Raw genomic sequence first — 19,743 nt, forward strand, 5'->3', positions numbered from 1 at the left:
ACAAATAGTATTTTGTATCTACAGAAATATTGAATGCTAGTCGAAAGAGGTTTTACTTTCATTGTATAGATCACTGGTTATTCCACGTTTGGAGTATTGAATTGTTGGAAATGGTTCCCAGAAATATTATTAGAATGATGGGTTGTCTTACCATTAGAGGCTGACACCTGGAATAGAGAGGTTGTCTTACCATTAGAGGCTGACACCTGGAATAGAGGTTGTCTTACCATTAGAGGCTGACACCTGGAATAGAGGGGTTGTCTTATCATTAGAGGCTGACACCTGAAATAGAGGGGTTGTCTTACCATTAGAGGCTGACACCTGGAATAGAGGGGTTGTCTTACCATTAGAGGCTGACACCTTTCAGAGGGGTTGTTATCATTAGAAGCTGACATCTTTCAAACTGTTTCTTTTGAAAAGAAAGGAGTTTGAGAGGATCTGATTGAGGTGTTTAAGATTCTAAAGATTCATTTTATCATGTTTAACAGTGAGAATAGAGTGATTAGGGAGCTAAGCATATATATTTTGACAAGATAGAAATCATCTTCAGCTATGACAACTTTATTTTGCTAACAGGGTTAGCCTTTGTAATGGTTATCTCTGATGCTGTAGAGGCAGTAAATGTGTGTTTAAGAACAAGTTTGATAACTATATGAATGATAAGAGATGGCTTTAAGATTTTTAAAATTATTTTAATTTAATTTAGAGCATGGAACAGCCTAGATGTCCCATGTTGTTCCAAAACGTTGTGTTATGTTTCTCAAGCATTTCCTTGCAGTAAATACTTCAGAAACATTTTGCTTTAAAAGTATTTTATAAAAAGTAGATGATAGTGTTGCGTATGAAATGTGCAGGTTTTGTTGTTGATTTCGCTAGGTTGAAACGATTGGGGACGCTTACATGGGGTAGCCGGTGCGCCTGATGTGGACCCCAAGCATGCAGAAAACGTGTGTGACATGGCTTTGGATATGGTGCACGTTATTGGCGATCTAAAAGATCCGTCCACTGGTCAAAGTCTACAAATTCGTGTTGGTGAGATCTGAGTTTTATCTTCATAGATTGAACTTGTTATAATGAAGATACTTTGAAGCCTTACTATAATGTCACAATCTTTGTCGTGGTCAGTCATCCTTTAACGACAGTATTTTTGACCAGTAATCCTGCATCATTTGAAATGCATAAAGCTGTCGTTTATAAAACATACTTTTTGGTTGCTTTCCATAAACCATCCACTTTAAGAGGACTGGTTTCCCAGTACCAGTTTCAACATTCTGATCTGACAGAAGTCAGCTTGACCGGTAGATAGGAAACAACATGAATGATTTATTTATGTAAAACGGCTCGTTTGGGTTGAAAATGTTTTATGTAGAGGAGGAACAACGTTTCGACCTCCTTGTGAACCTGACGATAACCGAAGAAGGTCGAAACGTTGTTCACTCCTCTACGTAAAAAGGTTTCTCAACCCAAACGAGTCGTTTTTACATATATATTTCTCTACAAGTGGGTTTTCTCGACATCACTGAACATGAATGACTTAGCTAGTATGTCTTTGTAGGGAATAGAATGAATACTCGTTTTACTCTGAAGCTGCTTGAGGTATGCGACGGTGTAAACGCTATGTTTTGGAACCAAGTTGTGTAGATATGACTTCTTTCGTTTTTCCAGATGACTGTCCTCGTCCATTATGTTCCATAATATTTTTTGAGTTACGCGATCAACTTTTGCCACTAATCTTTGTGATAATCTACTCTTATTTCCTACAAGACATCCCACTTTGCATACAACAGCTGGGATACAACCTGTTGCAAGTATCTTATCTGGTGTCCAAAGTTGACCTTATTTGTTTGCAGTACAAGGAACATACTTGTCCTGGAAATCTACATACCCATTCTTAACACATCTCTATAGCCTTAGTATATGAATATATTGCACTTAAAACGTTTGTTACGACCCTTCCCAAACCAGGGCATGGGATAACACCACCTACGTATCTAGAAAATGTCAAAACGTGGTTCTGATACGTTTTGTTCTACCTAGACATTATATCGGATGTACTTTTTGTGCTTCGTGGCTTTCACATCAAAATCGTTTTAATATAACTTACTAAACTCTCTGTATTTCCTGGAACCTCACAACATTGACGAGAATGTTAAGCCTAATCATGTATAATAAGTGAACCTATTAACACACTTAATGTCTGACATAATAAGTTTACTACCAATAGTTAAAACACCTTATAGGTGAGGGAAGGCAGCAATGAGTTACACTATTAGATAACTTATTGGATATAAGACCGTCCCTCCTAGTCGTAGATCCTGGTTTCAAACCCCAGTCCCACACTTTCTTTCTGCTTATTGGGTTCTTTTCGTTTACAATGATATTTCTTAGAAAGTATACTTTCAGTGATTCATAACACGAATTTCATGAAGTAATTATATATATATATGTGTCTGTGTGTATATACGTATATGTTTATGAACGTATCTTTACAACTCATAATTAAAAAGTCTCAGAAATAAGATAACCAGAGATGTCTGGTATTCTTTAATACTTAATCTTAATAGAACACCAATCATGATGGTCAGAAGCCCTAGGTTTAAATCTGGTCCTAGAAATTTATTTTCACTTATTGGCCTTTTTTTAATGACTTTTGCTATTTTCAAAAAGGGTTTGGTGTTGTATATTCATGTTCACTATGAGTGGTACAGGTCTGTTTCAGTCCTTCCCCGCTGGCACAGTGGTAAGCATACTAACTCTTAAGACCAACATGTGTGGTTCAATTTCCCTTGGTGGACTCAGCAGTTAGCCCGATGTAGCTTTGCAATAAAAACACACACAATTTTTTCTGTGATTTAGTTTCTAGTGTATATCTTGTTTTCTTTCATTAGAGGAATTTCGTAATGTTTATGTTATCACCTTACAGTAGTATTACAATAAGTTTGTTATCATGTTATTGTGGGTTTAAAAAATTTAATTCATGTTGCAATAAGTTTGTTATTATTTTATTGTGTGTTTATAAACATTTTAGTTATGTTACAATACGTTTGTAATGTTTATCATTTTATAGTGTGTTTTATATTTTATATTTTAGATATATTACAATAAATTTGGTATTATTTTATAGTGCGTTTCTAATATATTTTATTTATGTTACAATAAGTTTGTAATGTTTGCTATCATTCTATAGTGTGTTTATATTATTTTAGTTATCTCACAATAAATTTGTTACATTTGTAATCATTTTATAGTCGGTTTATAACATTTATGTTATGTTACAATACGTTCGTGATATTTGTTATCATTTTATAGTGTGTTTATAATATTATAGTTATCTTAAAATAATGTTTGTTACCATTTCATAGTGGGTTTATGATATTTTAGTTATGTTACAAGAAGTTTGTAATGTTTTTATCATTTTATAGTCTGTTTATAATATTTTAGTTATCTTATAATAAGTTTGTAATGTTTGTTATCATTTTATAATGTCTTTATCATATTTTAGTTATACTACAATAAATTTTTGTAATTTTTATCATATAGGGTTTATAGCATTTTAGTTAGAGTACAATAAGTTTGTAATTATTTTTATCATTTTATATTAGGTTATAATATTTATGTTATGTTACAATAAGTTTGTAATGTTTTTATCATTTTATAGTGTCTTTATGATATTTTAGTTATGTATAGAATAAGTTTGTAATGTTTTTATCATTTTATAGTGTCTTTATGATATTTTAGTTATGTTACAATAAGTTTGTAATGTTTTTATCATTTTATAGTGTCTTTATGATATTTTAGTTATGTTACAATAAGTTTGTAATGTTTTTTATCATTTTATAGTGTCTTTATGATATTTTAGTTATGTTAGAATAAGTTTGTAATGTTTTATCATCTTTATAGTGTCTTTATGATATTTTAGTTGTGTTAGAATAAGTTTGTAATGTTTTTTATCATTTTATAGTGTCTTTATGATATTTTAGTTATGTTACAACAAGTTTGTAATGTTTTTATCATCTTTATAGCGTCTTTATGATATTTTAGTTATGTTAGAACAAGTTTGTAATGCTCTTTAATCATATTCTAGTTTTATAATGTCTCTTTATGATATCTTTAGTTATGTTACAATAAGTTTGTAATGTTTTTATCATTTTATAGTGTCTTTATGATATTTTAGTTATGTTACAATAAGTTTGTAATGTTTTATCATCTTTATAGTGTCTTTATGATATTTAGAACAAGTTTGTAATGTTTTATCATCTTATAAGTTCATGATATGTTTTATCATCATTTTATAGTGGGTTTATGATATTTTAGTTGTGTTAGAATAAGTTTGTAATGTTTTTATCATTTTATAGTGTCTTTATGATATTTTAGTTATGTTACAATAAGTTTGTAATATAGTGTTTTTTATCATCTTTGTAGTGTCTTTATGATATATTTTAGTTATGTTAGAATAAGTTTGTAATGTTTTTATCATCTTTTTATAGTGTCTTTATGATATTTTAGTTATGTTACAATAAGTTTGTAATGTTTTTATCATTTTATAGTGTCTTTATGATATTTTAGTTATGTTACAATAAGTTTGTAATGCTTTTATCATTTTATATCATTTTGTTACAACAAGTTTGTAATGTTTTATATCATCTTTATAGTAATGTCTTTATGATATTTTAGTTATGTTACAATAAGTTTGTAATGTTTTATCATCATTTTATAGTGTCTTTATGATATTTTATATCTTTTAGTTATGTTACAACAAGTTTGTAATGTTTTATCATTTTATAGTGTCTTTATGATATTTTAGTTATGTTACAATAAGTTTGTAATGTTTTATCATCTTTATAGTGTCTTTATGATATTTTAGTTATGTTACAATACATTTGTAATATTTATCATTTTATAGTGTCTTTATGATATTTTAGTTATGTTAGAATAAGTTTGTAATGTTTTTATCATTTTATAGTGTCTTTATGATATTTTAGTTATGTTACAATAAGTTTGTAATGTTTTTATCATTTTATAGTGTCTTTATAATATTTTAGTTATGTTACAATAAGTTTGTAATGTTTTTATCATTTTATAGTGTCTTTATGATATTTTAGTTATGTTACAATAAGTTTGTAATGTTTTTATCATTTTATAGTGTCTTTATGATATTTTAGTTATGTTACAATAAGTTTGTAATGTTTTATCATTTTATAGTGTCTTTATGATATTTTAGTTATGTTACAATAAGTTTGTAATGTTTTTATCATTTTATAGTGTCTTTATGATATTTTAGTTATGTTAGAATAAGTTTGTAATGTTTTTATCATTTTATAGTGTCTTTATGATATTTTAGTTATGTTACAATAAGTTTGTAATGTTTTTATCATTTTATAGTGTCTTTATGATATTTTAGTTATGTTACAATAAGTTTGTAATGTTTTTATCATTTTATAGTGTCTTTATGATATTTTAGTTATGTTACAATAAGTTTGTAATGTTTTATCATCTTTATAGTTTTTATCATTTTATAGTGTCTTTATGATATTTTAGTTATGTTACAATAAGTTTGTAATGTTTTATCATCTTTATAGTGTCTTTATGATATTTTAGTTATGTTAGAATAAGTTTGTAATGTTTTTATCATTTTATAGTGTCTTTATGATATTTTAGTTATGTTAGAATAAGTTTGTAATGTTTTTATCATTTTATAGTGTCTTTATGATATTTTAGTTATGTTACAATAAGTTTGTAATGTTTTATCATCTATGATATCTTTTTTATAGTGTCTTTATGATATTTTAGTTGTGTTAGAATAACTTTGTAATGTTTTTATCATTTTATAGTGTCTTTATAATATTTTAGTTATGTTACAATAAGTTTGTAATGTTTTTATCATTTTATAATGTCTTTATGATATTTTAGTTATGTTAGAATAAGTTTGTAATGTTTTTATCATTTTATAGTGTCTTTATGATATTTTAGTTATGTTAGAATAAGTTTGTAATGTTTTTATCATTTTATAGTGTCTTTATGATATTTTAGTTATGTTACAATAAGTTTGTAATGTTTTTATCATTTTATAATGTCTTTATGATATTTTAGTTATGTTACAATAAGTTTGTAATGTTTTTATCATTTTATAGTGTCTTTATGATATTTTAGTTGTGTTAGAACAAGTTTGTAATGTTTTTATCATTTTATAGTGTCTTTATAATATTTTAGTTATGTTACAATAAGTTTGTAATGTTTTTATCATTTTATAGTGTCTTTATGATATTTTAGTTATGTTACAATAAGTTTGTAATGTTTTTATCATTTTATAGTGTCTTTATGATATTTTAGTTATGTTACAATAAGTTTGTAATGTTTTTATCATTTTATAGTGTCTTTATGATATTTTAGTTATGTTAGAATAAGTTTGTAATGTTTTTATCATTTTATAGTGTCTTTATGATATTTTAGTTATGTTACAATAAGTTTGTAATGTTTTTATCATTTTATAGTGTCTTTATGATATTTTAGTTATGTTAGAATAAGTTTGTAATGCCTTTTATCATTTTATAGTGTCTTTATGATATTTTAGTTATGTTACAATAAGTTTGTAATGTTTTTATCATTTTATAATGTCTTTATGATATTTTAGTTATGTTACAATAAGTTTTTGTAATGTAATTTTTTATCATTTTATAGTGTCTTTATGATATTTTAGTTATGTTACAATAAGTTTGTAATGTGTTTTTATCATTTTATAATGTGTTTTATGATATTTTAGTTATGTTAGAATAAGTTTGTAATGTTTTTATCATTTTATAGTGTCTTTATGATATTTTAGTTATGTTACAATAAGTTTGTAATGTTTTTATCATTTTATAGTGTCTTTATAATATTTTAGTTATGTTACAATAAGTTTGTAATGTTTTATCATCTTTATAATGTCTTTATGATATTTTAGTTATGTTACAATAAGTTTGTAATGTTTTATTATTTTATAGTGTCTTTATGATATTTTAGTTATGTTAGAATAAGTTTGTAATGTTTTTATCATTTTATAGTGTCTTTATGATATTTTAGTTATGTTACAATAAGTTTGTAATGTTTTTATCATTTTATAAGTGTCTTTATGATATTTTAGTTATGTTACAATAAGTTTGTAATGTTTTTATCATTTTATAGTGTCTTTATGATATTTTAGTTATGTTACAATAAGTTTGTAATGTTTTTATCATTTTGTAGCATCTTTATGATATTTTAGTTGTGTTAGAATAAGTTTGTAATGTTTTTATCATTTTATAGTGTCTTTATGATATTTTAGTTATGTTACAATAAGTTTGTAATGTTTTTATCATTTTATAGTGTCTTTATGATATTTTAGTTATGTTAGAATAAGTTTGTAATGTTTTTATCATTTTATAGTGTCTTTATGATATTTTAGTTGTGTTACAATAAGTTTGTAATGTTTTTATCATTTTATAATGTCTTTATGATATTTTAGTTATGTTACAATAAGTTTGTAATGTTTTTATCATTTTATAGTGTCTTTATGATATTTTAGTTATGTTACAATAAGTTTGTAATGTTTTTATCATTTTATGGTGTCTTTATAATATTTTAGTTATGTTACAATAAGTTTGTAATGTTGTGTTATTATTTTTATGGTTTTATGATATTTAAGTTATGTTACAATAAGTTTATAATGTTTGTTAACATTTTGTATTGTGTTATAACTTTTTATTTATGTTACAATAAGTTACAGTGTGTTTATATACATTTTAGTTATGTTACAATACATTTGTAATATTTATCATTTTGTAGTGGGTTTGTGACTTAAGTTATGTTGCAATAACTTTGTAATGTTTGTTTTTATTTTATATTGGATTGATAATACTTATTTTATAGTGAGTGTAGAATGTTTATGTTGTCATATTAAAGTCGTTCAGTAATGAATATGCGATCATGTTAGTGTTGGTTTGTTTACAAATTAAAGGAGTATGTGTTTAATTATTATTGTGAGTTTATGTGACACCCGTATTTTAAGCCTCTGGTTACTTTGTGTTCATAGGTGTACATTCTGGAGCAGTGGTGGCAGGAGTTGTAGGTTTGAAAATGCCAAGATACTGTTTGTTTGGTGACACTGTGAACACAGCATCTCGAATGGAAAGCACGAGTGAGGTATATGCGTTTATTTTGTATTTAAAACTACCTCAGAAAAAGCATTTTTCTACATATTGTGTATTGACGTTAAGCCAGTTGTATGTATTGGAGTATTAATAAGTTGCCGTCTCCAAATTTAATAACTAAATCAACCTGAAGTAACAAACTATTATTTATTGTCACCTGATATTAGCTCTATGTCTAGTATCTAAATATGTCAACATTAAAACCACCTTAAACTAGTACATATGATGTCTTTTGTATTAAATTGAAAACTTAATAGCCTCACCAACTGTAAAAATAATTGTATCTGTGTTTCCATAGACAAGACATATTAGATCAAACATTCATCGAAAGAAACTGATTATTATTCTACACAGTGAGCAGAGGTGTTCTAGTTAATCTCAACAGAAATATATTAATAACCAAATTCTACATAACGAACAAAGGTGTTCTAGTTAATCTCAACAGAAATATATTAATAACCAAATTCTACATAACGAACAAAGGTGTTCTAGTTAATCTAAACAGAAATATATTAATAACCAAATTCTACATAACGAACAAAGGTGTTCTAGTTAATCTAAACAGAAATATATTAATAACCAAATTCTACATAACGAACAAAGGTGTTCTAGTTAATCTAAACAGAAATATATTAATAACCAAATTCTACATAACGAACAAAGGTGTTCTAGTTAATCTAAACAGAAATATATTAATAACCAAATTCTACATAACAAACAAAGGTGTTCTAGTTAATCTAAACAGAAATATATTAATAACCAAATTCTACATAACGAACAAAGGTGTTCTAATAAGGCTCAAAACTAGTAAAATTTTCTTCTATAGTGGGTACAGATGTTCTAATTACTGTCATCAGAAATAAACTTATAATCTTGTTTTATATATAGTGAGCAAAGAAGTTGTAAGTAGTTTCAATGTAAATAAACTAATCATCTTATTCTATATAATGAACATATATGTTCTAAGTAGTCTCAATGGAAAGAAACTAACTACATTATTTTATACAGAATGAGTTGAGATGTTATAATGTTTTTTCAGAGAAAGAAAAATAATAAATTATTCTACAGAATCTCGAGAACTGCTCTAAATATTCTCAATGGAAAAATCTAATCTTATTCTCGACAGTGGAACTGATTCTTATTCTATACAATGAGCAGAGATGTTTTAATGTTTTTTTAGGGAAAAAAAAGATAAATTGTTGTTTATAGTGCAGAGAGTTATTCTCAAAGGAAATAAAATGATAATATTATTGTGACTAGTGAGTAGAGTAGATGTAATTATTTTCAACACAACGAAACTGATAATCCCGAGTGAACAGAGGTTTTCTAATTATATTCAAAAAAACAACTACAAATACGTTATGTTACAATAAGTTTGTTACCATTTGTTAACGAATTATATTATATGTGCTATATTGAGTCTCAACAAAAATAAATTACTAAGCGTATTCTGTATAAGAAACAAATATGGTTGAATTAGTTTGAACAAAACATACTAATAATATTGTTTCATACTGACTGTGGATATTCTAATTAGTCTTAACATCACGAGTTGATAACATCATTCTATTTAGTATATAGAGCTGTTATAATTATGTAGAGCAAAAACACACTCATAATTTTATTCTATATAGTGAGAAAAGACAGGCCTTTAGTCTGACATCTATGTAGTGACTAAACCTGGTTTATGTAATGTGTTTTGAAACAGGTCTTCTATCTCAAACTGTGTAGTGACTAGAGCTAGTTTATATAACGTGTTTTGAAACATGTTTTTATCTCACTCTGTGTCGTGACTAGAGCTGGTTTATGTAATGTTTTGTGAAGCAGGTCTTCTATCTCACTCTGTGTAGTGACTAGAGTTGGTTTATGTAATGTTTTTCGAAACACGTCTTCTATTTTACTCTGTTTAGTGACTAAATCTCGTTTTGTAATGTGTTATGAAACAGTTTTTTTATCTCACTGTATTTAATGAATGAAGCTAGTGTATGCAATGTGTTATAAAATTGGTCTTTTAAATAACTCTGTGTAGTGACTAAAGGTGATTTTTGTAATTTGTCATTAAACAGGTCTTTAGTTTCACCCTATGTAGAGATTTAATGTGGTTTACATAATGTGTTCAGAATTAGATATTCTATTTCGCTCTATGTCGTTACTAGAGCTGGATTATATCATGTTTTTTTGAAACATATCTCTTCTGTCTCACTCTGTTTAGTGACTAAATCTCTTTTATATAATGTGTTTTACAGGTTTTCTATTACATTCTATGCAGCGACTAAAGCAGGTTTATATAATGTGTTATAAAACAGGTCATCTGTCTTACTTAATGTAGTCGATAAAGCTTGCTTATGTAATATGCTATGAAACAGGCCTTCTGTCTTACACTATATAGTGACTGGAGGTACTTTATGTGATGTGTTAAGAAACAAATATTCTGTCTCACTCAATGTTGTGACTAAAGCTGTTTTATGTAATCTGATATGAAATAGGTCTTCTGTCTCACACTACGTAGAAAGTAAAGCTGGTTTATGTAATGTGTTTTGGAAAAGAACTTCTTTCTCACGCTATTTAGTGACTAGAGTTGTTTATGTAATGTGTTAAGAAATAGGTCTGCTACCTTATTGTGTAGTGACTTAAGCAGTTTTACGTAATGTGTTATGAAACAGGTCTTTTATTCCACTCTATGTAGTGACTAGAGTTGGTTTGTGTTATGTGTTATGAAATAGATCTTTTATCTCACTTTGTGTAGTGTATAAAGCTGGTTTATACAATGTGTTATGAACCAGGTCTTCTATATAACTCTGTGTAGTGACTAGAGCTGATTTTTGTAATGTGTTATTAAACAGGTCTTTACTCTTATTCTCTGTAGTTATTTAAGATGATTTACATAATGTGTTCAGAATTAGGTCTTCTATTTCGCTCTATGTCGTGACTAGAGCTGGTTCATGTAATGTGTTTGAAAAGAGGTTTTCTATCTCATTTTGTGTTGTAACTAAAGCTGTTTTATGTAATGTGTTATGAAAGAGATCTTCTGTCTCACTAAGTCTAGTGACTAAAGGAGTTTTATGTAATATATTATGAAACAGGTCTTCTGTCTCACTCTATGTAGTGACCAGAGCTGGTTTGTGTAATATGTTATGAAACAAGTTTCTTCCTCACTTTATGTAGTGCTTAAAGCTGGTTTATGTAACATGTTATGGAATAGGTCTTCTGTCTCACTCAATATACTGACTAGAGCTGGTTTATATAATGAGTATGAAACAGGCCTTCAGTCTCACTCTCTTTAGTGACTGGAGCTGGTTTATGTAATGTGTTGTGGAACACGTCTTCTATGTCACTCTATTATGTGACTGGAGATGGTTTATGTAATGTGTTATGGAACAGGTCTTCTATCTTACTTTATGTAGTGACTAGAGCTGGTTTATACAATGTATTTTAAAACACATCTTCTATCTCACTCTGTTTAGTCACTAAATGTCGTTTATGTAATGTGTTTTAAAACAGGTCTTCTTTCTTAATTTTTTTAGAGTGACTAAAGCTGGTTTATGTAATGTGTCATAAAACGGGTCTTCTATCTCACTCTGTGTTTTGACTAAAGCTGTTTTATGCGATGTGTTATGATACAGGTCTTGTGTCTCACTCTATGTTGTAACTAGAGCTGGTTTATGAAATTCGTTTTGGATCAGGCCCTCTGTTTCTCACTGTGTTTTGACCATAGCTTCTTTATGTAAGGTGTTATGAAATAGATCTTCTGTTTCACTTTATGAAGTGACTAAAGCTGGTTCATGTAATGTGTTATGAAACAGGTTTTTTATCTTACTCTGTATAGTGAATAAAGCTGGGTTATGCAATATGTTATAAAACAGTTCTTCTATCTTACTCTGTGTATTGATTAGAGCTACTTTATGTAATGTGTTATAAAACAGATCTTCTATGTCACTTTATGTAGTGACTATAGCTGGTTTATATAATGTGTTATAAAATATGTCTTCTATTTCACTCTATCTAGTGACTAGAGATGAATTATGTAATGTGTTTTGAAACGTGCATTCTGTCTCACTCTATGTAGTGACAATACCTGTTTTATGTGATGTGTTTTGTACCAAGTCTTCTATCTCATTCTGTATAGTTACTAAAGCTGGTTTATGTGATGTGTTTTGTACCAAGTCTTCTATATCATTCTATATAGTTTCTAAAGCTGTTTTATGTCATGTGTTGTGTAACAGGTCTTCTATCTCATTCTATATAGTTACTAAAGCTGGTTTATGTGATGTGTTTTGTACCAAGTCTTCTATCTCATTCTATATAGTTACTAAAGCTGGTTTATGTCATGTGTTGTGTAACAGGTCTTCTATCTCATTCTATATAGTTACTAAAGCTGGTTTATGTGATGTGTTTTGTACCAAGTCTTCTATCTCATTCTATATAGTTACTAAAGCTGGTTTATGTGATGTGTTTTGTACCAAGTCTTCTATCTCATTCTATATAGTTACTAAAGCTGGTTTATGTGATGTGTTTTGTACCAAGTCTTCAATCTCATTCTATATAGTTACTAAAGCTGGTTTATGTCATGTGTTTTGTACCAAATCTTCTATCTCATTCTATATGTAGTGGATAGAACTGGTTTATGTAATGTGTATGAAACAGGCCTTTACTCTCACTTTGTGTAGTGACTAAAGCTGGTTTTTGTAATTTGTTGTGAAACAGGTCTTCTATCTTACTCTATGTAGTTACTAAAGCTGGTTTATGTCATGTGTTTTGTACCAAATCTTCTATCTCATTCTATATAGTTACTAAAGCTGGTTTATGTGATGTGTTTTGTACCAAGTCTTCTATCTCACTTTGTGTAGTGACTAAAGCTGGTTTTTGTAATTTGTTGTGAAACAGGTTTTCTATCTTACTCTATGTAGTGACTAGAGCTGGTTTATGTAATGTGTTTTAAAACACGCCTTCTTTCTCACTCTGTTTAGTGACTAGAGCTCGTTAATGTAATATTTTTTAAAAGAGTTTTTCTTTCTCACTCTGTGTTGTAACTATAACTGGTTTATGTAATGTGCTATGAAACAGATCTTCTGTCTTATTCAGTGTAGTTACTGATGCTGTTTTATGTAACCTCTAAGAAATAGGTCTTCTATTCCACTTTATGTAGTGACTGAAGCTTGTTTATTTTATGTGTTATGTAACAGGTATGCTATATCATTATATGTAGTGACTAGAGGTGTCTTATGTAATGTGTTATGAAACAGGACTTCAATCTCAGTCTATGGAGTCAGTATATGTGGTTTATTCGTGTGATACGAAACAGACTTACTGTAAATAGTGTATAGTGGCATTTTAAAATATCGACTGTCACTCTTAATGTATATAATGGCGATTCAGGTATGATTAGATTTATGGGCTTACGGTGTTTGTTATTTCAATTTTTATATTAAAGTAAATGTAAATATCATGAGATATCTTCTATTTTCAGTAAATCTATGATGATAATAAAAATAATATAAATATGCTATTACTGGTATTTGGAAATTCTAAGGCATTTTACTTGAAAAATAAGAGTCGGAGGAAAATCCGAAAAGTGTGGAATTTCTGTTAATTTTCATTAACGGTTATTGTAAAACCTAACTGGTTAAGTTTGTCACGGGTTTCTACTTCCATCATTAACGGTTATTGTGAAACCTAACTGGTTAAGTTTGTCACGGGTTTCTACTTCCATCATTAACGGTTATTGTGAAACCTAACTGGTTAAGTTTGTCACGGGTTTCTACATCCATCATAAACTCTGTATCGTATTCAGGTCGTCACTGCAAACCAATATCTTGTTTAATACTGAAAACATTTTATCTCCAGTTCAAATGTCACATATAAATATACTCGTGGTAGTTCAAACCATCTACGTAGCTAAGTCTTCTCACCATTTGCAAATGCAATGTCTTGGAAAATATGAGATTCTAATAGAAATGAAGTTAAACCTCAAACTGCACTTAACTCTCCTATATATATAATTAAAATGAAACATGACTCATTTCTTAGAACACTTTTCAATTCTCTGATGTGCATGTAATTATCGCCAACTTTTGATAAGAGAAAGTCTTCAATTTGTGAATAAAATTGGAACCTTTGGAGTGATTTCACATCTTTTCTACTTTTCTGTTGCAATAGCTCCCTCTCTTGTCGTGTTTAATTATATATATATTTTGTTATTTCTGACACTGTTCGTTGTATTCTTATATTAGTATTTATAACGAGCATTGTTCAGTATGATAAAGTTGCTGAACATTGAATGAGTAATTCTGAAACATTTATCAAAGAATCTGTACAAATGCTGTTGTTTATCTAGTATTTATTATCAGACTTCGTTTGTTATCAAATGAAAAAGTATCTTTGAACTTCTCTATATTTTTAATGTCTATAATCAGCAGAGAAGTTTTGAATAGTATTTATCTCAAGAAATGGTACTATTTAAATGTGATATATTCTTATGTGTTTATTTATACTGCTAAATATTGAAATGTACGAAACTTCAACATTCATTATTGTTACAATTTTTTTATTGGTTCATTAATGAATATAATTTAAGGAAAATAATTTTATAATTGCGCTTCAGTAACAACGAGTTGTTTTTGTATTTCAGTAACAAGGAGTTTTTAACTGTGTTTCAGTAACAACGAGTTCTTAATTTTCTCTCGGTAACAAGGAGTTCTTAACTGTGTTTCAGTAACAACAAGTTATTAATTGTGTCTCGGTAACAAGGAGTTCTTAACTGTGTTTCAGTAACAACACGTTATTAACTGTGTTTCAGTAACAAGGAGTTCTTAACTGTGTTTCAGTAACAAGGAGTTCTTAACTGTGTTTCAGTAACAACACGTTATTAACTGTGTTTCAGTAACAACACGTTATTAACTGTGTTTCAGTAACAAGGAGTTCTTAACTGTGTTTCAGTAACAACAAGTTATTAATTGTGTTTCAGTTACAACAAGTTATTAACTGTGTTTCAGTAACAACTAGTTATTAATTGTGTCTCGGTAACAAGGAGTTCTTAACTGTGTTTCAGTAACAACTAGTTATTAAATGTGTTTCAGTAACAACACGTTATTAACTGTGTTTCAGTAACAACAAGTTATTAATTGTATCTCGGTAACAACGAGTTGTTAATTATGTCTCAGTAACAAGAAGTTGTTGATTGTGTCTTAGTAACAAGGAGTCGTTGTGAATCAGTAACGAGTTCTAATTGTGTCTCAGTAATAAGGATTTGTTAACCTATTTCAGTAACAAAGAGTCGTTAACTGTGTCTCAGTAACAACGAGTTCTTAATTGTGTCTTACTGCAAATAAGTTTGTATTCGTGTCCCAGTAACAACGATTTGGTTTTTCTATAGGCTCTGAAGATACATATTAGTGAGGTAACAAAAAATCAGCTTATTAATAATGACTGGGAGATCTCAGAACGAGGAACTATTCCTGTAAAGGTACGTACTTAAGTTCTTTTCCTTGGATAATGAACAGAATAGTTACCCTATTTAAGAGTGTTTGTTTTTGTTTTCTTTTTATGCTTAAACCAACCTACAGACAGCAGTACGACTGAAGGTTTCAATATGCTTTACTGATAGTCCAAACAACACCAATTTACGCTATGACTGAAGGTTTCAATATGCTGTACTGATAGTCCAAACAACACCAATTTACCCTATGACTGAAGGTTTCAGTATGCTGTACTGATAGTCCAAACAACACCAATTTACTGTACGACTGAAGGTTTCAGTATGCTGTACTGATAGTCCAAACAACACCAATTTACTGAACGACTGAAGGTTTCAGTATGCTGTACTGATAGTCCAAACCACACCAATTTACTGCACGACTGACGGTTTCAGTATGCTGTACTGATAGTCCAAACAACACCAATTTACTGTACGACTGAAGGTTTCAGTATGCTGTACTGATAGTCCAAACAACACCAATTTACTGTACGACTGAAGGTTTCAGTATGCTGTACTGATAGTCCAAACAACACCAATTTACTGTACGACTGAAGGTTTCAGTATGCTGTACTGATAGTCCAAACAACACCAATTTACTGTACGACTGAAGGTTTCAGTATGCTGTACTGATAGTCCAAACAACACCAATTTACTGTACGACTGAAGGTTTCAGTATGCTGTACTGATAGTCCAAACAACACCAATTTACTGTACGACTGAAGGTTTCAGTATGCTGTACTGATAGTCCAAACAACACCAATTTACTGTACGACTGAAGGTTTCAGTATGCTGTACTGATAGTCCAAACAACACCAATTTACTGTACGACTGAAGGTTTCAGTATGCTGTACTGATAGTCCAAACAACACCAATTTACTGTACGACTGAAGGTTTCAGTATGCTGTACTGATAGTCCAAACAACACCAATTTACTGTACGACTGAAGGTTTCAGTATGCTGTACTGATAGTCCAAACAACACCAATTTACTGTACGACTGAAGGTTTCAGTATGCTGTACTGATAGTCCAAACAACACCAATTTACTGTACGACTGAAGGTTTCAGTATGCTGTACTGATAGTCCAAACAACACCAATTTACTGTACGACTGAAGGTTTCAGTATGCTGTACTGATAGTCCAAACAACACCAATTTACTGTACGACTGAAGGTTTCAGTATGCTGTACTGATAGTCCAAACAACACCAATTTACTGTACGACTGAAGGTTTCAGTATGCTGTACTGATAGTCCAAACAACACCAATTTACTGTACGACTGAAGGTTTCAGTATGCTGTACTGATAGTCCAAACAACACCAATTTACTGTACGACTGAAGGTTTCAGTATGCTGTACTGATAGTCCAAACAACACCAATTTACTGTACGACTGAAGGTTTCAGTATGCTGTACTGATAGTCCAAACAACACCAATTTACTGTACGACTGAAGGTTTCAGTATGCTGTACTGATAGTCCAAACAACACCAATTTACTGTACGACTGAAGGTTTCAGTATGCTGTACTGATAGTCCAAACAACACCAATTTACTGTACGACTGAAGGTTTCAGTATGCTGTACTGATAGTCAAACAAACAACACCAATTTACTGTACGACTGAAGGTTTCAGTATGCTGTACTGATAGTCCAAACAACACCAATTTACTGTACGACTGAAGGTTTCAGTATGCTGTACTGATAGTCCAAACAACACCAATTTACTGTACGACTGAAGGTTTCAGTATGCTGTACTGATAGTCCAAACAACACCAATTTACTGTACGACTGAAGGTTTCAGTATGCTGTACTGATAGTCCAAACAACACCAATTTACTGTACGACTGAAGGTTTCAGTATGCTGTACTGATAGTCCAAACAACACCAATTTACTGTACGACTGAAGGTTTCAGTATGCTGTACTGATAGTCCAAACAACACCAATTTACTGTACGACTGAAGGTTTCAGTATGCTGTACTGATAGTCCAAACAACACCAATTTACTGTACGACTGAACCAATTTTCAGTATGCTGTACTGATAGTCCAAACAACACCAATTTACTGTACGACTGAAGGTTTCAGTATGCTGTACTGATAGTCCAAACAACACCAATTTACTGTACGACTGAAGGTTTCAGTATGCTGTACTGATAGTCCAAACAACACCAATTTACTGTACGACTGAAGGTTTCAGTATGCTGTACTGATAGTCCAAACAACACCAATTTACTGTACGACTGAAGGTTTCAGTATGCTGTACTGATAGTCCAAACAACACCAATTTACTGTACGACTGAAGGTTTCAGTATGCTGTACTGATAGTCCAAACAACACCAATTTACTGTACGACTGAAGGTTTCAGTATGCTGTACTGATAGTCCAAACAACACCAATTTACTGTACGACTGAAGGTTTCAGTATGCTGTACTGATAGTCCAAACAACACCAATTTACTGTACGACTGAAGGTTTCAGTATGCTGTACTGATAGTCCAAACAACACCAATTTACTGTACGACTGAAGGTTTCAGTATGCTGTACTGATAGTCCAAACAACACCAATTTACTGTACGACTGAAGGTTTCAGTATGCTGTACTGATAGTCCAAACAACACCAATTTACTGTACGACTGAAGGTTTCAGTATGCTGTACTGATAGTCCAAACAACACCAATTTACTGTACGACTGAAGGTTTCAGTATGCTGTACTGATAGTCCAAACAACACCAATTTACTGTACGACTGAAGGTTTCAGTATGCTGTACTGATAGTCCAAACAACACCAATTTACTGTACGACTGAAGGTTTCAGTATGCTGTACTGATAGTCCAAACAACACCAATTTACTGTACGACTGAAGGTTTCAGTATGCTGTACTGATAGTCCAAACAACACCAATTTACTGTACGACTGAAGGTTTCAGTATGCTGTACTGATAGTCCAAACAACACCAATTTACTGTACGACTGAAGGTTTCAGTATGCTGTACTGATAGTCCAAACAACACCAATTTACTGTACGACTGAAGGTTTCAGTATGCTGTACTGATAGTCCAAACAACACCAATTTACTGTACGACTGAAGGTTTCAGTATGCTGTACTGATAGTCCAAACAACACCAATTTACTGTACGACTGAAGGTTTCAGTATGCTGTACTGATAGTCCAAACAACACCAATTTACTGTACGACTGAAGGTTTCAGTATGCTGTACTGATAGTCCAAACAACACCAATTTACTGTACGACTGAAGGTTTCAGTATGCTGTACTGATAGTCCAAACAACACCAATTTACTGTACGACTGAAGGTTTCAGTATGCTGTACTGATAGTCCAAACAACACCAATTTACTGTACGACTGAAGGTTTCAGTATGCTGTACTGATAGTCCAAACAACACCAATTTACTGTACGACTGAAGGTTTCAGTATGCTGTACTGATAGTCCAAACAACACCAATTTACTGTACGACTGAAGGTTTCAGTATGCTGTACTGATAGTCCAAACAACACCAATTTACTGTACGACTGAAGGTTTCAGTATGCTGTACTGATAGTCCAAACAACACCAATTTACTGTACGACTGAAGGTTTCAGTATGCTGTACTGATAGTCCAAACAACACCAATTTACTGTACGACTGAAGGTTTCAGTATGCTGTACTGATAGTCCAAACAACACCAATTTACTGTACGACTGAAGGTTTCAGTATGCTGTACTGATAGTCCAAACAACACCAATTTACTGTACGACTGAAGGTTTCAGTATGCTGTACTGATAGTCCAAACAACACCAATTTACTGTACGACTGAAGGTTTCAGTATGCTGTACTGATAGTCCAAACAACACCAATTTACTGTACGACTGAAGGTTTCAGTATGCTGTACTGATAGTCCAAACAACACCAATTTACTGTACGACTGAAGGTTTCAGTATGCTGTACTGATAGTCCAAACAACACCAATTTACTGTACGACTGAAGGTTTCAGTATGCTGTACTGATAGTCCAAACAACACCAATTTACTGTACGACTGAAGGTTTCAGTATGCTGTACTGATAGTCCAAACAACACCAATTTACTGTACGACTGAAGGTTTCAGTATGCTGTA

At 30.5% G+C, this 19,743-nt stretch overlaps 1 protein-coding gene across 1 annotated transcript; it reads left to right on the top strand.

Moving 5' to 3' along the window:
* Positions 1 to 937: 937 nt before the first annotated feature.
* Positions 938 to 15,799, top strand: LOC143222887 (soluble guanylate cyclase 88E-like). Its single transcript, XM_076450069.1, has 4 exons — positions 938 to 1,032; positions 8,048 to 8,157; positions 15,538 to 15,627; positions 15,728 to 15,799. The coding sequence occupies exons 1-4, from the start codon at positions 957 to 959 to the stop codon at positions 15,797 to 15,799; spliced, it is 348 nt and encodes a 115-aa protein (XP_076306184.1). The 5' UTR covers positions 938 to 956.
* The last annotated feature ends 3,944 nt before the right edge of the window (positions 15,800 to 19,743 follow it).

This window comes from Tachypleus tridentatus, chromosome 1, assembly GCF_004210375.1.
Source record: "Tachypleus tridentatus isolate NWPU-2018 chromosome 1, ASM421037v1, whole genome shotgun sequence".
Lineage (NCBI taxonomy): Eukaryota > Metazoa > Arthropoda > Merostomata > Xiphosura > Limulidae > Tachypleus > Tachypleus tridentatus.

Excerpts from the sequence above, each read along its gene's own strand:
- LOC143222887 (XM_076450069.1), top strand. The coding sequence starts at position 957 with ATGGCTTTGGATATGGTGCACGTTATTGGCGATCTAAAAGATCCGTCC. Across the intron at positions 1,033-8,047 it reads AAGTCTACAAATTCGTGTTG|GTGTACATTCTGGAGCAGTG; the intron begins GTGAGATCTGAG and ends TTGTGTTCATAG. Across the intron at positions 8,158-15,537 it reads GAATGGAAAGCACGAGTGAG|GCTCTGAAGATACATATTAG; the intron begins GTATATGCGTTT and ends GTTTTTCTATAG.